Raw genomic sequence first — 18154 nt, 5'->3', positions numbered from 1 at the left:
CCTGTCGCTTGCGGGCAAGCCGGCGTTAGCGGGACTGCTTGTCTTGGAAACACGAATTGCAACCTGCTTGCCGCCAAATTGCGCTGCAGCGAAGACAAGGTTTAGTAAACGTTTGGCAAAACGCTGCCATAACAATGAAACAGTTTCATTAACGTTTAAAAAAGAACTTGGTGAAAAAGGCAAGTGGCCCTTGTCCGGAGGGTCATAGGCCAGCAGGTCATCATCCTGTTCCAGAAGTGAGGTATGTGAGTTGCAGAAGTCATGAGGGTTGGTAGCTGCCTCTCAGGCTTGCTGTTCAAAGAGGTCATGCATGGAGGGTGATGGTGTGGTGGTGAGAGGCCCTGATGGAGTGATGGAGGTTGAAGGTCCTGTGTGTGTTAGTGTACCACTGCAGTGTGAGGCTGGTGTGTTTGTGGTGGGTGGCAGAGGCTGCACTTGCTCCAAAGGTCTGTGCCACAGCTTCTTGGGGCAGTGCTCCATGGCCCACTGAGGAATGGATCTCAAGGTGGAGCTGCACCTGGTTCATTCACAGAGGGCAACTCCTATACACAGTCACACATTATAACAGTCATGCCCAATTATCAAAGCATACAAATGAATGCTGTACCAGAGCTGGAAATGTTACAGAACACACACCATTGCCTTCATTGCTGTTGTCATCATTGCTGGTTCTGCCAGCCAAGTTGTTGGACCCAATCTCCAATGCATCACCAGACTCTTCATCCTCACTCAGACTGATCATGACATGCCTCCAATAATTCTTATTTTGTGCAGGCCATGTTGGCACAGGAGTAGATAATGGTGGCTGTGTTGACAAACCAAATCTAATTCAAAGGTGACAATGAAAACAATGGTGGCACCTGGTATGCAAATTGGGAGTCAGGTGTGATAACTATTTTCTTGAACTTGCCAAGACCATGGCAGAGCACCACCTGTGGGCAAAGTGCTCAGCAAAAAAAGGGAGAATGTGGGCAGCCAGGAAGGCCTGTAGCTGCATGCTAAGTAGCCCCAACATGGATAGCTGCTTGAGTTGGCTAGGGATGGCCAGGAGGTCTGATGTGGTATTTGGGAGGGTATGAAATTGTGGTGCCACAATTTCAGGCATAAAGATAAAAACACAGTGCTCATTAAAAAGTGACAGTGGCACTTTTCAACAAAATAAAAAAGTGGTGTACATAAAACACAAAATGGTTTCAAGGAAGTGTACACAGGAGGAAGGACAAGTTTTTATTTTACAGGTGTCTGAAGATCTCTTGGAGTGTCACTGGTGGGACTCCAGTGTTTGGATGGAAGGTGAAGCCACATGCCAGAACAGACCCCATTGGGACAGTTCCCTCAGTGCCATGGTCAGCCCAGCGCCCATTCACCAGTGGCTGTTGAGCCTCTTTCAAAGGACACTGATGATCCTTCCAATCCAAAGTCCTGGGTGTCCTCATCTGAATCAGCACACACAGCAACCCACAGACCAGGAGCAAAGTTGAAGCATTGAACATCAGGAGAGGCGTGAGACTGAACAAGTCTGACCCAGGTCTGTAGGCAGAAGAGATGACCATCAAGGAGGTAGTGATGGGGTGAGCTGTGAGACCATGATTGCCCTTGCAAGAACCAGCACCTGTGGGGTGATGAAGAATGTGATCAATGCTCTCCAGCAAGCTTTCAGCAAGCAAGTTGGTGCCAACAAGCAGGCATCTCTTCAGTTACTCAATGCTCTTGCAGCTAAACAGGGCGTTTCCACAACTAGGGAGGAGAAGCACAAGGAGGGGAGGTGTGACAATGAGAGGAGAGGAGTGAGGAGGAGAAGGCAAGGAGGGGAGGTATGATCAACCAATTGAGGATGAGGTGGAGGAGCCAGAGGTCCACAACTACAAACAAGGCCACATGGAGGACAAATGTCATCATGCAGCCAAGATGCTGGCCCTGTCTGAAGGTGACCTTGGTATGTACATCTCTGTTTCTGTTCAGTGTTCATCAAGTTGACAAATACAAATTCCAATGTGCATTGGTAGTTTTATGAGCAAGATGGAGAGGGGGGGCACACAGCTAAACACCCTAGAACCTACACCAATGAACAGAAGAAGAAGAAGAAAAAGAGCACTTTGTGCTGCAAGGAGCAAAAAATTTGCCCATTTTGAGGAGATTGAACATCAAGGCAGCAGAGGAGGTTGCACCCCATCTTCCTGTGTTAAGCAAGACCTACTTCATCTACACAGTACCACCCCTTTTGCCTTTTTATTTAATGAGTAACTGATTATTGTATTTTTAGATGTTGTATGGTAAGTGTAATGTCAAGAACCTCAAGAAGCCAGAGGTCTGTCCAACCTGTGAAGCAGCTTGGAGGACAGACTTGACCCTTTTGTCCCTGTCACCAACTAAAGTGGGGCCCCCCACTTTATGCCCATCCAAAATTTTGTACCCTCCCAAATGTGTGTTGGAAGGTTCACCTTCCCACAAAATTTTACATGCTTTGCCTTTCCCCCCCTCTGCCCTGTTGGTGGCTTGCCCCTCTGCCCCATTGATTGTGCCAGGAATGGCAAGAATGCAAGAATATCATCAAAAACAATGTTTTATTTGGACTTGGCTGAAAACTGAGCGAACAAGAGCAGAAAGAGCTAGATTTTACTGAAAAAATGAAAACCAGATGAATTTTCAAGTGTGCCCCACCCTTGCTAAAGGAGAGGGAGAGAAGCGGCAAGTTGTCTGTGCTGCTGGCGACCAACCACGGTGCCTTGCGTTGGTTACAGCGCGGCTGGTCTTCTCGTGGCAGTGTCCCCTCACTTTCTTTGCCCGTCGGGGCAATTTGCGAAGAATGGCGCCTGGCGTGTGGCCAAAGAAATTGAGGTGCAAAGGTCGTCTAGCGCCTGCCATCGCCAGCGACGTTGGGGCAGGCAGCGGTGCGATTTTCGTCCGCTACTCGGCCGTCGCTCGCTGGGCGGTGAGTGCATTCGCTTTCAATCGACCCCCCCCTCCTTGGCCTCGGCTATAAAAGCGGGAGAGCCGGCGCACGGCCACACTCCCCGTACGCATGGACACCATCCAGCAGGTTCAGCAAACCCTTCAGGCAGGCCAGCAGCCACCCATCACCACCACCACCACCACCACACTACCGCCCAAGCAGCCCATCACCGTCACCACCGCGCAGTCGGACATGAGCAGAGCGACCGGAGGAGGCCAGGCCATCATCGAGGAGTTCACCCTCGAGCGGAGGCGCGAGGAGATCGTGAGCGAAGGCGGCGGCGGCTATCGCTCCCTGGACGAGCTCGACCGCGAGCGAGAGCGGAAGCGGCAGGAGCTCTACCTTGAGGAGCGCCAGCGCGAGAAGGGCGGCGCCGGGGCTGGCCGGATCGAGATCTTCGACGAGAGGCAGCAGCAGCAGCAGCAGCAGCAGCAGCAGCAGGGCAGTACGGGCGGCGGCATGGTCGGCGCGGGCTACAAGTCGCTGGAGGAGCTCGACCGGGAGCGAGAGCGGAAGCGGCAGGAGCTCTACCTCGAGGAGAAGCAGCGCGAGAAGGGCGGCGCCGGCGCCCTCGGGGCCGACCGGATCGAGGTCATCGACGAGAAGGACCTGAAGACCACCGGCGTCATGGCCCACCCGGCCCGTGCGACCGCGACCGGGCTGCGCTCCCTGCTGCCGACCTGGTCGTCGACCACGGGGGCAGCCGCCAGGCCGGCGTCGGAGGCCGACCAGCGCCTGCAGCACGCGGCCAAGGAGATGAGCGAGGCCCTCGTGCTCAAGGCCGGCGAGCTCAAGGACAGCGCCGTCCACATGACCAGCTCCCTGGGCAAGAAGTACAGCACCTACCTGCCTGGTACGCCCGCCCGCCCGCCCGCCCGCCCAGCTGACAGTGAGTGCCCAGTGTGCTCTCCACCAGTCGACGAAGTGGTGCCTCACCCTTCGTGTTGTGTGTGTGTGTGTGCAGCGCGCTTCAGCAAGGCTTACGGGGCAGGGATGACGGAGTGGGAGCGGTACGGGAGGAAGATGGACGATGCCAACAGGCTCCTGGTCAAGGCGGAGCGGATAAGCAACGAGGCCAAGAACGCGCCGCCCAGCAGGTGCGCGGCCTCTTCACCACCCACCACCCACCATCACCACCAGCATCTGGGAAATCGAGTGATGAGTGCGATACTCACCACACCGGGGGGGGGGTTGATGGCCTGATGCAGGGCGGCGGAGCTGTACCTGAAGGCCAACAAGAGCCGGCAGAAGGCGCTCCAAAAGGCGATGGCAGCGCAGGAGCTGGCGGGCCAGATGAAGCGCGCCATCGACGACAAGCTCTACCAGATCCAGCGAGGCCTGCCCCTGCAGCGCGACATCTGGGAACTGTACGGGGCCACCCGGCTGCGCGCCCAAGAGCTCCTCGACCGGGCCGAGGCCCTCCAGCGCGAGTCGAACGCCACCACAGGTTCGCGGCCGAACCCCCCTTTTTGAGTGGCCCTTGACTCAGTGAAGTGATTGGGGAAGACCGAGGGCCTCTTACCTTCTGTCTAACGTGGCGCGGGTGGATCAGACAAGACGAAGGCGGCTGAGTTGCGCAACGACTCGATCCACGTCCGCAAGAAGGCCATCAGGAAGGCTCGGAAGGCGCAGAAGTTCGCCGAGGAGATCCAAAGACAGAGCGAGCTGAGGGTGGAGGAGCTGAAGCAGAGGTCAATGGGCAGCACCTCCCTCGGTACGCACCCGCCCTGTCGCGGACTCGGCGAGCTCGGCTGTTCATCGCCACCTTTCATTATTCCTTCACCCAGGGAGCGGAACTAGCGGCACCAGCAGCGGGGCCAGCTACTAGGGCGGTTTGGGAGAGAGACGAGCGCAGAGACCCAGGGCAACGCACCGGCTGGCCGCAGGCCTGGACTACAAGAAGCACAATAAAGGGGGCAAGGTGGGAATGATTGATTTACTACTTACAAAAAAAGGGCCGGCCGGTCGCATTCAGAAGTGGGTGGCCTTCAGCTTCTTCTCCAACGCCGCCTTGGTGAGGGCCGCCTCTCGTCGGAAATCCTCGATCCTTCGCTCCGTGTGCTGGGCGAGAAGCTCGATGCAGACGTCGCACACCTGCTGCAGGTACTGCTCCACCGTAATTTGGTCGTCGAGTGCGATCTTGTCAGTAGCACGCGTCAAGATTACCTTCGGATCTTCGACCAGCGCCATGGTGAGGGATTGTGCTGCTTGTGGTCTTCACGGAGGCTCTTGTGCGCTTGCTGTTGGATTTGATTTTTGGCGCGAAACACTTTTTTGGCGGGAAGAAAAGAAACAACAAAGTTTGGGCTTGCGAAAAGTGTTTTGCGAAAAGGAACAAACCAGACTCACTGTTTGCGGTATTTGCCCTGCAGGAAGAGGCGGTTGAGGTCCACCTGCTGCTTCCTGTTGGTCACCACCCGTTGGCAGTAGTCGTTTTCGTCGAGGGCGAACCCCATCTCACCCCATAGTTCGGCCGTGAACTCTAAAACGCACACAGGCACAAACGCGTCAGTGAGCGCAGCGAGAGTGAACACGGGTTAGCACAGTGTCTGGCCAGACGCACCCTTGGAGAAGTAGTAGGCTCGTGTGCCGTCCCCTCGCACGTGGAAGTTGAGGCCCAGTTTCTTTTGCCCCTCCACCTTCTCGAAGCGCTTTTGGGCCATGTCGCCAACGGCGTAGTCCCTAATTGACGATACCGCGGTGGCGGGTGTGAGACGATGAGAAACCACAGACGCCTCAGCTGCAAAAGCGCGCACCTAAACAGGACCACGCCTCCAGGTTTGAGAATCTAGAACGAAGAGAAAGTGATGAGACATGTAACCAATCCTGCTGAAGGGGCTGGGTGGAGAGCTTACGCGTGCGATGTTGCGGACGACGTTGGCCATTCTCTCTGAACAAACCAACAAATGAATAACGAAACCCAATGTAACGTAAGCAAGCAGAACAATGGCCATACCTGGTGAGATGGCGGACAAAACGAAGATCATGGTGACCAAGTCAACAGAGTTGTCTTTGATCTGACTCGGCCAAGCGGAGTCCTCCGTGATGTCGCAGACGAACGCCTGACATCTCGATTCATCGTACTCGGGATTGCTCTGGACAAACAAACGCGCATTTGCTCCTAAGTGCATGTCGGCCGACAAACAGAAATCAGGCCGGCTGACGGGTTGTCAGGGTGAATGGATGGGTACCTTGACGAGCTCTATGGCAGACGGCGCGAAATCGAGCCCGTAGAAGAACAGGTGCGCGTTCTCCTTGAGCAGAGGGAATATCGTGTTTCCGACCCCGCACCCCAGCTCGACCACCACCTTCTGCCCCTGGCACCATAGCTATGATGTCGGCACAACACACACACACAACACACGCAGCACACACACACACGACACACACGCAACGATAGTGAGGAGGGCTCCCCTATACGCACTCCTTCCTTGTCGGCCAGCGCAGGAAACTCTCGCGTGAGCCAGTGCCGATCCTTGAAGAAGTTGGCCTTGTTGTTCCTATGGGTGGTGCCGCGCCAGTTGGTGGCATTAATTAAGGGGAGGCACGACTACTCAACAAGAGCGCATGAAGACGAGGGCTGCGGAGGCGGTACTGGTAGAACCCGTGCCAGTAGGAAGCAGCCTTCTTGTCGTATTGCTCTGTTATATCAACATCGCACAGATGGAGGGAGGAGGCACCGGGCCGTGTGAGCGCGCAATGGGTGGATACGAAAGCGCCACCAAAGGACTGTGCCTACACGTACCAACCTGACGAAACCATGGACGTGCCGCCACAGAGTATAGAAATGGTTTGCTTCACGGCCCACTGAGAAAGAAGGTGAGGTACGTACCTTGTAGGCCGGCAACTCCTGGTAAGATGATTAATAAGTCACATGGTAATACAAGTCGCAGCAAAATGCAGAGGACAAAGGTGGAAAGGTACAGGGGCGTCGGCAGGGATGTAGCCGTAGAAGCCAAGCGTGTAAGGGGCGTAGCGGGCCACGTATTTGGGCACACTCCGATCTTCATCTTCGTCTTCGGCAATCGTCTGCACTTTCCTGCCGCTATTTACCACCTTACCACCCGCCTTCACCCGATCATTTCGTATAACTTCCGTCCGTCCCTCCTCCATTGTGTTTTTTGTTTTGAGCTGTTGATTTTCTCTTTTATTTTCATTTTCATTTTTAGTGCAGCCTATTTTCATGCACATTTCCCACACCATTTTCTCGGTTCACACCCGCGTCACCAATCTTGTGTCCATCTCCATTGCCGGCTGAGCTGTTCAAGAGAATGTTTGGCGACATGTTTGCCAATTTGAAGCGCATGCGTGCGCGACAGATTTTGCTCCAGGTCATTTCATTCGGCCTCATCGTGTCATCGGCGCTCATGATATGGAAGACTCTCATGGTTGTGACCGGAAGCGAAAGCCCCATTGTCGTTGTTCTCAGGTAACTCCTCCACCCCCATCTCTCATTTCAATTCTGGGGGCAGTGGAGCCTCTGCGCACACCGTGCGTGGGTGTGGCGCTCTCTGTTTTCAATTCTGCGCCCGTGTAGTTGCTGTTCACCTCGCAGTTCTGTGTCACCTCTCCACCTCGCCACCACGTGCAGCGGAAGCATGGAGCCAGCGTTCCATCGCGGCGACCTTCTCTTCCTCTACATGTCCGAGTCTCCCATTCGGGTGGGCGAGATCGTGGTCTTCAAGCTGGACGGGCGGGACATACCAATCGTCCATCGAGTACTCAAAGTACACGAACGGTGCGCACACTCGCCACTCGCCACTCGCCACTCGCCACTCGCCACTCGCCACTCGCCACTCGCCACTCGCCACTCGCCACTCGCCACTCGCCACTCGCCACTCGCCACTCGCCACTCGCCACTCGCCACTCGCCACTCGCCACTCGCCACTCGCCACTCGCCACTCGCCACTCGCCACTCGCCACTCGCCACTCGCCACTCGCCACTCGCCACTCGCCACTCGCCACTCGCCACTCGCCACTCGCCACTCGCCACTCGCCACTCGCCACTCGCCACTCGCCACTCGCCGACCCCACCAGCGCACGCGTTGCATTGCTGGAATTGCGGGATTGCGTGTGGCGCCCGCTGCGCTCTGGGGGCTCAATCCCCATCACGCCGCGGCGCGCCTTAGCGACGGATGGCTGGTCTCTCTGCCGCACGTGGCCTTCTCTCACTTCCTCCCCCCCCCCGCCTCCAACACACTCAGGCCGGACGGGGAGGTCGATCTGCTCACGAAGGGTGACAACAACCCGGTGGACGACCGTGGGCTCTACCCGCCTGGCCAGCTGTGGCTCAACGAGCGCCACATCATCGGCAGAGCCAAGGGGTACGCACCAACCACTCTGCACCCGATTGGGTTTGTTGGTTTGTTGGTTTGTTGTTTGCTGGTTGGCCACCACGCCTCGGCGGTTCCTTCATTTCCTTGGGGCTGCCCTCCATGCTCACCACCATTCTCCTGCATCAGGTTCCTGCCCTACGTCGGGATGGTGACCATCGTCATGAACGACTACCCGTACCTCAAGTTCCTGCTCATCGGCGTGCTTGGACTCTTCGTCCTGTCCAACCGCGAGTGATCGTCCTCGGCATCATCACCATCACCATCATCATCATGGCTGCGCACCACCGCACATCCTCGCGGTTGTCAATCAGACCTGTGGCGCTGCTCTTTGGGGAAGACAAGAAAATGACGATCACTGAAAAGGAAACACGGAAAAAAACACGCGGGGGGTGGACTTGGCCGTGACCCACAGGCCGGGGTTCTCTTTGACGAGAACACACTCACCCGCCCACCGGTGCGCTTGTGGCCTTGACGCATTCTTCTTCTCCCCTCCACCACCACCACAAGAAGAAGAAGATATCGAGTAGTGAGCACCTTACCTCCCTCAGCGAGCGCGCGTTGCCACACAACCGGAAGAAGCCAGAAAGCAAAGGGAGAAGTTACCGACCATGGGGCAGGCCTCGTCGACACAGGGGCAGAGGGAACTGAACGGAGAGGACCTGCTGTTCCACGTGCTCGACAATGAGGCCGTGGTCACGCACCTCATCTCGAACGGCACCTACCGCCACTTCAACAGCGACGTCAGCAAGCTACGCGAGGGCGGCGCCCAAGGGCTCCGTCGCCGACGCCCACGACTACTTCCACGACCTCCCCGACGCCGACCAGGTAACGTTCTGCATACCCCCCCCCCACCACCAAACCCAACCCACGCGCTACTTACTCAGCAGCACCACCACCACCGCTGCTGCTGCTGGTCTCCACGGGGACCGCCGCAGAACTACGAGGTGGGGACGAAGAAGTGGTGGCGCAGCTACGCCGCCGCCAAGCTCAGCGGCTCCTCGGCTCCCGAGAGGTACGGCCCTCGCTGCCCGCCAAGCTGTGAATAAACAAATATTAATAATTAATCAGTTTTCGCATATTTCATCAAGCATTCTAGTGAATTAAAATAAGAAAAAAAGTAAGATAGAGAAGAGCCGGTTATGAGAAAACTAAATTGCTGCTTGTCTTCCTTGTGTTGCATTTTGTGCTGCGTGCGTGCGTGTGCGCTGTGTGCGGTCATGTGGGCAGGGCCAACCGGCTAGGGCAGCTCGTGCAAGACTTGCAGGAGCAGTCGGGGTGCACCAAGCTGCTCAAGGACATCGTCATGGAGCGCCGCATGGCCCTCCTCGAGGACGAGTTCGACAAGATCGAGGGCAAGACCGACCACGCCCAGGAGTCCAAGTTCAGCAAGCTCGACGACGTCCTGGCCAAAGTGGGGGGAGCATCGGCGTCGCTCCTGCCCACCGGCGTGCGGGTGAGCCTCACCACGGCCATCAAGGTCGTCGTCGCTCTCCTCCAGCACACCACCACCGTACGCCGCCCCGCTCCTCGCACCTCTCCGGCTGGCCCGCTCGCCTGTTCTCTGTTCGTTTTGGTCTTGGCGGTGATCTCTCATCCTCCCCATGCATCCCATCCCCATGCATCCATCCCTGCATGCGTCGATGTGCCAATAGAGCAACCCGGCGCTGTGCGTCACGATCATGGACATCTTGTCGGACGCGCTCAAGCAGCTCTACCCGCTCGCGTTGAACGAGAGCTTCATCGCCTACCTCCAGGCCACGTACACGTTTCTCCGTTTGCCAAACGTGTTTCATTTATTACCTGATTTGACGCCACATTGCGTGGGCCGCCACCCTTCTCACGACGCGCCTCAATTGCCACAACACGACACACGACACACAGTGCGGCCGGCGAATCGGACGCGCAGCTGCGGCCGCGCCAGGGTGTTCTCACGGAGGGCCTCAAGATAGTGAGCCAATTCCTGGCCTCCACGGCCACCACCTTTGCTCACAGCGAGGACCCCCTCGCCCGCACCATCTCCACCAAAGGTGGGTGTCGCCCCCCTCTCCCTTTATTAATGCCTTACGCCTTGCCGCGGCAATGCGCCGTTCTTGCCCCCTTTGATGCGAGAGCATGTTGGTAATTAATCGCTCTTTATATTTACACGCCACGCCACGTGACAAACGCGCAGCGCTGGAGGCCATCGTGAAGCTCGCCGTGGCCTCGGGGTCACTGTCCGAGTGCCTGACTGCCATCAACCTACTCCTGACCATGCAGAAGGAGGGTGCGTGGTCGCGCCCCGTCGCCTTTCGGCCCCCATTCGCTGAACGCAGGGCCTGCATGCTGTGTGTGTGTGTCGTGTGTGTGCCGTGTGTGTGCCGTGTGTGTGCCGTGTGTCGTCGTTTGTGTCGTGTGTGGCGGAGCAGGCAAGGGCGAGTCGATGCTGGCGGTGACGCAGTCGCTGGCACAGCTCCGGATGGAGTCCCTGCGCAACGACCTCGCCGAGGCGTACGTCGCTGCAGTCTCCGGGCGCACGGTCCACCAGACCACGCCCTACTGGCCCGAAGCCGACGTACGCGCCCTCTCGCCGCCCTATTAGGAGTGGAGGCTCAAACTCAACCCGATCTACATCGTCGATGATCACATGTATTCTCAACCAACCAATATATGGTCGTGGCAGGCGTGGCTCGTGGCCGAGGAGAACAAGGCGGGCCTGAAGGCGGACCAGGTGCTCGTGGTGCTGCTCAAGCACCTCGCCGAGCTCGCCTGGTTCGCGCTGGAGGCCGTGAGCCACAAGAAGTCCGCCCTGCCGCTGGTCCTCCAGTTCCCGTTCGTGCTCGACCTCAGCCGGTCCACGTTCGAGCTCCTCCACGGGCTCATGACCGCCAGCAAGGCCCAGCTCCTGGCCCACGAGGTGCGTGCCCCTAGCTTCCTCCTCTGCGATTTCCCCCTCCCCCATCCGCGCTGGTCTTCTTTCGTCGTTGTTTGTTGTCGTTGTTGTTGTTGTTGTTGGTGTTTGTGGCGGCCCTAACCTCCCCCGGGGGGGGGGTCGCGACTCATGACGCCACGCCATCGCCGTCATATGATCACCATCAGGACGCCTCTGAGGAGCGCAAGGAGTTCTTCGGCCGGCTGCTGCTCACCTGTGTTCGCCTCAGTGCGTCCCTCTCCCCTTCCCCTCCGCGAATCGCTGTCGCTAACGCCCGGGCGGATGTACTCTCGCAGCCGTGCGGAATTTGAGGGAGCTCAACTTGGGCAGGTGCGATCGCGCTCCCCACACACGGATTGGGCGGTTGGATTGGTGGGACTCGACTCGACTCGAAGCAGCGCTCACACGGGCGTGCGTGTATGATTGGGTGCGTGTGCGTGTGCGTGTGTGCGGTTTCGTCGACGCGTGAATTCCAGGATCGACCCCAGCGACGTGGGCCTGACAAACGAGGGACCCGAGTCGATGGTGAGCAGCCTGGGCGGCCTCCTGAAGGGCTTCATCCTCGACGAGTCCCCGCGCCACACCGATGAGGAGCGCCAGCAGGCCGCCCTCATCCAAGCCCTCAGCAGGTGTGCCCTCCCCTCCCTCTCCCTCCCCGCGGTGGCGGTGGTTCGTACGCGGATGCTGATGGGCGGCGGTGGCAGCGAGGCGCTGGCGGTCGGGCTGGATTACTTCGTGCCGTCGCGCAAGGGCCAGTTCGAGATCTTCATCGACGTGCTCAAGCAGACCACGTCGGACGAGGTCAAGACCTCCAGCCAGTTCCTGCTCGACCAGCTCCTCGACTACTTCTCCAGCGTGGGCACCCTCTACCGCCTCCTCCAGGTACCCCCCCCCAATACCCCCCCCCGGGGTCCCGCCCAGCATGAGCGGCGATCATCTTCTACCCGCGGGCATCTTTTCTTTTTTCCTTCTCTTCTTCCTTTGCTCTTCTTCTTCTTCTTCCTCTTCTGCTGCTCCGAATGCGAACAATGCACCACCTAAGCGCCGGTGGTGGGCAGACCAAGGAGGAGGGCAGCAAGGAGGACGTGCTGAACGACCTGCTGGCCTGCATTTTCACCTACTCCAAGCGCCAGGCCCAGAAGGCCGTCGCCGACATCATCGACGGCACCACCACCACCACCGAGCAGGAGCAGGCCCAGGCGGGCACGCAGGCTTACGTGCGGTTCCTGCTCACCCTGCAGAACTGCATCTTCTGCTCCGTCATCAACGCCCGCCAGCAGCAGCAGAAGGACGCCTCCGCCGAGGCATCCGGACTCCTCAACGAGGCCACGCTGTCGGCCTACGTCGTGCAGGCCCTGGCCCACTGCGAGGACCTCGTCGCCCACGTGTCGGGCCTCGTGCCCGCGCTGATGCCCGCGCCGCAGGGCGAGTCGGCGGCCGCGGGCCTGCCGCCGCTGGTGGGCAAGGTCGTGGGCCTGCTCCTCAACGACTCGGCCCTCGCGCTGCTGCCCGCGCTCGCCTCGTCGCTCCTGTTGCTCCTCAACTCCTCCTCCTCCAGCACGGAGGAGGGTGCGCCGCCGCTGCTGGGCGGGGAGAGCGGCGAGGCCCTGGTGCAGCAGCTGCTCGGGTTCCTGCAGCGCAGCTCCGACCTGCAGAAGCAGCTGGGCGTGGAGACCGACTCGGCACTCAACATCACCCAGAAGCGCTTCACCGTGTTCACCACCCAACACCAGTACAGGTTGGGCCACCCTCTCTCCTCGCGAAAACATGTCATATGCTGGTGCTGGTGGTGGCCACGCGCGCGATGATGAAACAAACTCATTCATCCTTTTGTTTCTTCATTCGGGGCGGGGGCGGCGGCGCGGCGGCGGGGCGTGAAGTAACGACATGGACGTGACGAAGGAGCTGATCGTGCCCGATGCCGACTACACGGAGCTCTACTTCGACCCCCAGACCAAGACCGAAGAGACGTACTGTCCACACGGCCCCAACGCAACCGCAATTCCTTCCTTTTGTCTTTTCTCAAGTCGTGGCTCAACTCGGCACAAATCGTGTGTGTGTGTGTGTGTGTGTGTGTGTGTGTGTGTGTGTGTGTGTGTGTGTGTGTGTGTGCGCGCGCGCGCGCGCGCGACAGGCACGACTACCTGCGGGTGCACCTGGAGCCCGACCACTGCAACCAGCTGGGCGAGCAGTACTCGGGGGCTTTCCACCGGTGGCCGCAGACGCCCGTGGTGATCCCCGGCGGATGTGTCTGGCTCTACTTCCACAGCGACGGGTCCAACGTCGACTGGGGCGTCCGGTATGGCTCACGCACACACGACAAGCACCGCACGCACCGCACGCACACCCGAACGGTTGCTTCGTTTTATGCTCATAGCGCGCATGTCGACCGACAGTATCCTGGCGGTGAGCTACTACCGCCCGCGCAAGTGGCTTACAGAGCTGCAGCGCACGCTGGTGCTGCTCATCACCAAGCTGGTCACAAGCCGCGTCGATGAGCAGCACAAGGACGAGGCCGCCTGGGCCGAGTGGCTCGCGGCGCCCCTCTTCAAGGCCGGCCTCCAGCTCGCCCCTGCCGCCGCCGCCACCAACGCCAGCGGCGGAGACGGCACACCGGAGGACCAGCACGAGGCCCAGTTCCTGCGGGACTTCATCGCTCTGGCGGGTCCCGGCGCCGAGCTGCATCGCAAGATGAATCGCGCCCACCTGAGCGCGAGCGCGCTTCAGCTGTCCTCGATCTCCTCGCAATCCGGTCCGTTCTCCACGCCTCTCTCTCTCTCTCTCTCTCGTGTGTGTGTGTGTGTGTGTGTGCGTGCGCGCGCGCGTGGCGTGCGTGCGTGTGTGCTATGCTATGTGGTGTGCGCTGACTTCCGCCGTGTGTGCATACCTGTACAGTGGACCAGGCGCTGCGTGGGGTGATCGCGGCGCTGCTGAAGCACTGCCACCTGGTGGGCGACGCCATGGCGTTCGCGACGTCCAAGCAGTCGACGCCGTCGGACGAGCTGAAGCGGGCCTACCGGTACGGGTACAAGATCAAGAAGTGGTTCATCCAGCAGCGCCAGCGCCAGGCCTCCAGCCTCACCGCCTCCGGCGAGCGCGAGCTCAAGAAGAGCGGCGAGGATGGCGCGCAGCCGGAGGTCACCAAGGACCTGTACCGGCCGCTGGCCGAGGGGGTGCTGGCCAAGGCCCACGCCCTCCTCCAATTCCGCCCGGCCTTCACGCCGCACGCGACGACGGCGACGAGGCCAACGGCGCGACGTTGTCCGCGCCTCCTTCCGAGTCGCGGTCGCTGCGGCGGAGCATGGACCGGCTGCTGCAGCAGGCCGGCCTCCCCGCCCTCGTCGACGATGACGACGACGGCGACGACCTGCCCCGCGGTACTTTACCCGTTCTCTCTCTCTCTCTTATTATTTGCAAATCTCCTTTTTTCACTCGATGCCAGCTGTGGAATGCGTGGCATGCACTCACCGGCGTGTGGTGGGCTGGCGCTGTGAATTGATTGCGACGTGCAGGGATGGCGGGGGAGACGAGGGTGTACGGGTGGGAGAGCACGGCCAAGGCGGTGATCAGCTTCATCGAGGCGCCCGACGTGGAGGCCGCCGCGCTCCACGAGCTGGTGGCCGTGCGGCGGCGGCGCGCCGAGCAGCGGGCCAAGAGCCTGGCCTCGCTCGACCGCGTGCTCTCCGGGTGCGCGCGGGCCACCGCCGCCCTCCCCGACCTTCTGTCCCACGTCGCCCTCGCTCTCGCCGGCGGCCCCCGCGGCACCGGCAGCCCCAAGAAGAAGGGCAAGCGCGCCGCCGCCGCCGCCTCGGCTCTCGTCCACTACAGCCATGACCTCGCCGTACGCTGCTCCCATTGTTCCCCTCCACCCCCCGGCATTGTGTGCACATCATGGGCGCTGCCGAATGCGCGTCGTGCGTGTGTCCTGTGTACCGCGAATCGCTGATCGGCTGGCTGACCAACAAACCGGAATGGCTGGGCATTTCCCGCGTGCCAGGCGTGCGGGACGGAGCTGGAGGAGAGGGTGTCGAACGAGGTGCACCGGGTGTACCGGCGGCTGCTGGCGATCGGCGAGGAGAACCAGCAGTCGGCGCCGCACGTCACCATCGCGCTGCTCTACGCCCTCGCCATCCGGTTCGAGACCGAGGGCGATTTCCAGTTCCTGGCCTCGCTGGGCATCTTCAAGTGGCTCTTCCTCTTCATGGCCGGCCACCGGAAGCCGCAGCCACAGCTCGTCGAGGAGAAGCCCGACGAGAAGGGCAAGGAAAAGGAGGAGACCACCTCCACCACCATCGGCGGTGACGACGACGACGACGACGAGGCCAAGGAGAAGACCCCCGAGCGGGACAACGACAACGTGGGCACGTCGGAGGCCTCGCCCTCGCTATCAGCGCCCTCGGTGCCCTCGGCCACGCCGCAACCGGCTGACGTCACCGAGGAGGTCATCGACGATGAAGAGATGGCGCGCCGGCTCCAGGCCCAGTTCGACGCCGAACTCATGGACGACTCAGAGGCGGTGGCGGCCGCTGCTGCCGTGGACGGCATCAGCACGCCGACGCTGCGACGCAGCCGCAGCCGCACCCGTAGCCGTAGCCGTAGCCGCAGCCGTAGCCGTAGCCGCACCCGCAGCCTTAGTCGCAGCCGCAGCCGCAGCCGCGAGGCGCTCGCCACCGACGACTCCGCCACCGGCGTCCAAACGCCTAGGAGGCGGCGCAGCATGGACGCGACGGCGGCAACAACCACCGCCGCCGAGTCGGCGGCCGCTGTGCAGGTGGAAGAGGACGAGGAGGAGGCCGACTTCACATTCGACGGCCTCTTCGGCAGCCCGGCGCCATCGCTGCGCGCCAGTCGCAACGCCACGCGCAGCCGTCAGCGGCTCGTGGAGGTGGGTCCCACCATCCACACCGAGCTCTTCCCCGTACGCCCCCTGCCCACCCACCCACCAACCCACCATGCGCGAGCGGTGCTGCGTGGGACCGAGCTCATCGCACGCATGTCTGCGTATCGTGTGTCGTGTGTTGTATGTGTGTTGTGTGTTGTGGCCTGCGGGGACGTGCGCAGTCGGCCGGCGGGGCCACTTCGGGCGACGAGGCGTCCGAGAGGAAGGCGGACCGCGCGTTCGTCAGAAGCCTCTTCCCCGATGAGTTCAGCTTCGCGCCGGCGGGCTCGGAGAGCAGCGCCAGCGGTGCAGGGTCGTCGGAGCGCCAGCAGCAGCTCGACAAGCAGAGCGACTGCGCGTGGAGCCTGTTCCAGTTCCTCGCCCTCCAGGCCATCGCCACCCCGGCCCCCGCCAACGGCGACAATGGCAGCGCCGGCAACAAGAACAAGAACCAGAAGGCGGGCGCCACGCTGTTCGGTGCGCAGGAGACGCTCGTGGCCGAGTTCATGGAGCTGCTGTTCGCGCGGCTCACCGACGCGCACCAGTTCGAGGGCGGCCTGGGCGCGGCCGACGTGCTCATCTTCCTCCACTCGCTCTCGGACGTGGCCGTCGTGCAGCGCTACCTGACCGACGACCGCTGGCTGGGCCTCCTCCTCCGCTTCGGCGGCATCGACACCGACGACACTGAGAGAAGCGTCGATGAGGGCGAGGACGGCAAGGCGGCCTTCACGCAGGTGATGGCGCTCGAGCTGCTCGGCGGGCTTCTGCCCTGCATCGACCCCGAGGCGGCGCAGAGCGGACGCGCGCGCGAGGCCGTGGTGGCTCTGCTGGCGGGCGTGGGCGCGCGGCTGAGCGGCGGCCTCGTGCGGCAGCACCTCGTGCCCTCCTTCCAGCTGCTCAGCTCGTCCTCGACGACCGCCGGCGACGTGCAACTCACGCACCGGCGCGAGGTCATCGGGCGCGCCATGCTGGCCGCCTTGGCCCGCCTCCCATCGTCATCGTCGTCGCCGGCCAACCTGCGGCCGTACGCGGCGGCGTGGGCGCGCGTGCTGGCGCCCCTCGCGCTCGACGCCCTGCGCGAGCACCTGCCCCGCACCCTCGAGCTCCTGGCCCTGCCGTCGTCGTTGTCGCCCTTCCGCGGCAGCCCCTCGCTCGACCTCGTCGTCGCCCACCTGTCCCTCCTTGGCGGTACCCCCACATTCTTCTCATTCTTTGCATTTCTCACGCGAACTGCGTTTTGATCTCTCGCTGTGTGTCGTGTCGTTGGTCGTGTCGTTGGTCGTGTCGTTGGTCGTGTCGTTGGTCGTGTCGTTGGTCGTGTCGTTGGTCGTGTCGTTGGTCGTGTCGTTGGTCGTGTCGTTGGTCGTGTCGTTGGTCGTGTCGTTGGTCGTGTCGTTGGTCGTGTCGTTGGTCGTGTCGTTGGTCGTGTCGTTGGTCGTGTCGTGTCGTGTCGTTGGTCGTGTCGTGTCGTGTCGTGTCGTGTCGTGGTGGTCTGTGGTTTTTTGTGATGGGCGCGCGCGAGACAGGCTACCAGGCGCGCCCCTTGCCCGGCGTGTCGGTCCAGGTGCACAGCAACGCCCAGCGGCGCGGTTGGGTGGTGGGTCTCCGCCATGCCAAGGACGAACAGCTCGTGGTCATCGCCACCGACGGACACTCTGAGAGCGCCGTACGTGTCTTCTCCCCACCCCATCCCCCACGTGCTTCGTTTGGGGTCCCCGCCCTAATGCTGCGCCCGCGCTGCGCTTGTTGCAGCTGAACCCGGCCGAGGTGGTGGTGCAACCCGACGAGGCCGAAGTGGCCCTGGTGACGGAGGTCGTGCGGGCGGTCGGGCCGGAGCTCCTGCAGTTCCTCCCGCTCCTCGCCCCCGTCAAGAAGCCCGCCGCGGCGACCGCAGAGGAGGAGAAGAAGGAGTCGCTGAGCAACGCGCTCGTGCTGGGCCACGTGCGCGCGCTCTTCGTCAAGGCCCTCTCGCGCCACCTGGCCGCCGACGCCACCCTGTGCCACACGCTCCTCGCCGACCACCCCGACGCCGTGCGGGCCCTCCTCGCTCTGGCCGTGGCCGACAGCAGCAGCTGCGG

General features: G+C 61.1%; 4 protein-coding genes and 1 pseudogene across 4 annotated transcripts; 3 read left to right on the top strand and 2 right to left on the bottom strand.

The window, feature by feature from the left end:
* Nucleotides 1-3022: 3022 nt before the first annotated feature.
* ACA1_142840 (uncharacterized protein) lies at nucleotides 3023-4781 on the top strand (the record flags this gene model as incomplete). The annotated part of the gene is made up of 5 exons (XM_004349608.1): nucleotides 3023-3806; nucleotides 3918-4050; nucleotides 4162-4400; nucleotides 4506-4667; nucleotides 4741-4781. 5 exons carry the CDS (start codon nucleotides 3023-3025, stop codon nucleotides 4779-4781), a joined length of 1359 nt encoding a protein of 452 aa, XP_004349658.1.
* A 143-nt stretch (nucleotides 4782-4924) lies between these two features.
* On the bottom strand, nucleotides 4925-5143 carry ACA1_142830 (uncharacterized protein; the record flags this gene model as incomplete). The annotated part of the gene is made up of 1 exon (XM_004349607.1): nucleotides 4925-5143. One exon carries the CDS (start codon nucleotides 5141-5143, stop codon nucleotides 4925-4927), a length of 219 nt encoding a protein of 72 aa, XP_004349657.1.
* Nucleotides 5144-5298: 155 nt separating this feature from the next.
* On the bottom strand, nucleotides 5299-7066 carry ACA1_142820 (methyltransferase domain containing protein; the record flags this gene model as incomplete). Its single annotated transcript, XM_004349606.1, has 10 exons — nucleotides 5299-5435; nucleotides 5517-5635; nucleotides 5710-5741; nucleotides 5809-5843; nucleotides 5910-6048; nucleotides 6145-6270; nucleotides 6378-6453; nucleotides 6549-6592; nucleotides 6786-6803; nucleotides 6878-7066. The coding sequence occupies 10 exons, from the start codon at nucleotides 7064-7066 to the stop codon at nucleotides 5299-5301; spliced, it is 915 nt and encodes a 304-aa protein (XP_004349656.1).
* A 158-nt stretch (nucleotides 7067-7224) lies between these two features.
* ACA1_142810 (signal peptidase I, putative) lies at nucleotides 7225-8524 on the top strand (the record flags this gene model as incomplete). Its single annotated transcript, XM_004349605.1, has 4 exons — nucleotides 7225-7382; nucleotides 7545-7691; nucleotides 8158-8277; nucleotides 8416-8524. The coding sequence occupies 4 exons, from the start codon at nucleotides 7225-7227 to the stop codon at nucleotides 8522-8524; spliced, it is 534 nt and encodes a 177-aa protein (XP_004349655.1).
* Nucleotides 8525-8897: 373 nt separating this feature from the next.
* Nucleotides 8898-18154, top strand: part of ACA1_142700 — an 18340-nt pseudogene continuing 9083 nt past the window's right edge.

The sequence above is a fragment of the Acanthamoeba castellanii genome (assembly GCF_000313135.1).
Source record: "Acanthamoeba castellanii str. Neff unplaced genomic scaffold scf7180000084708, whole genome shotgun sequence".
Classification (NCBI taxonomy): Eukaryota; Discosea; order Longamoebia; family Acanthamoebidae; genus Acanthamoeba; species Acanthamoeba castellanii.
This window is presented reverse-complemented; position numbering and strand designations above follow the sequence as displayed.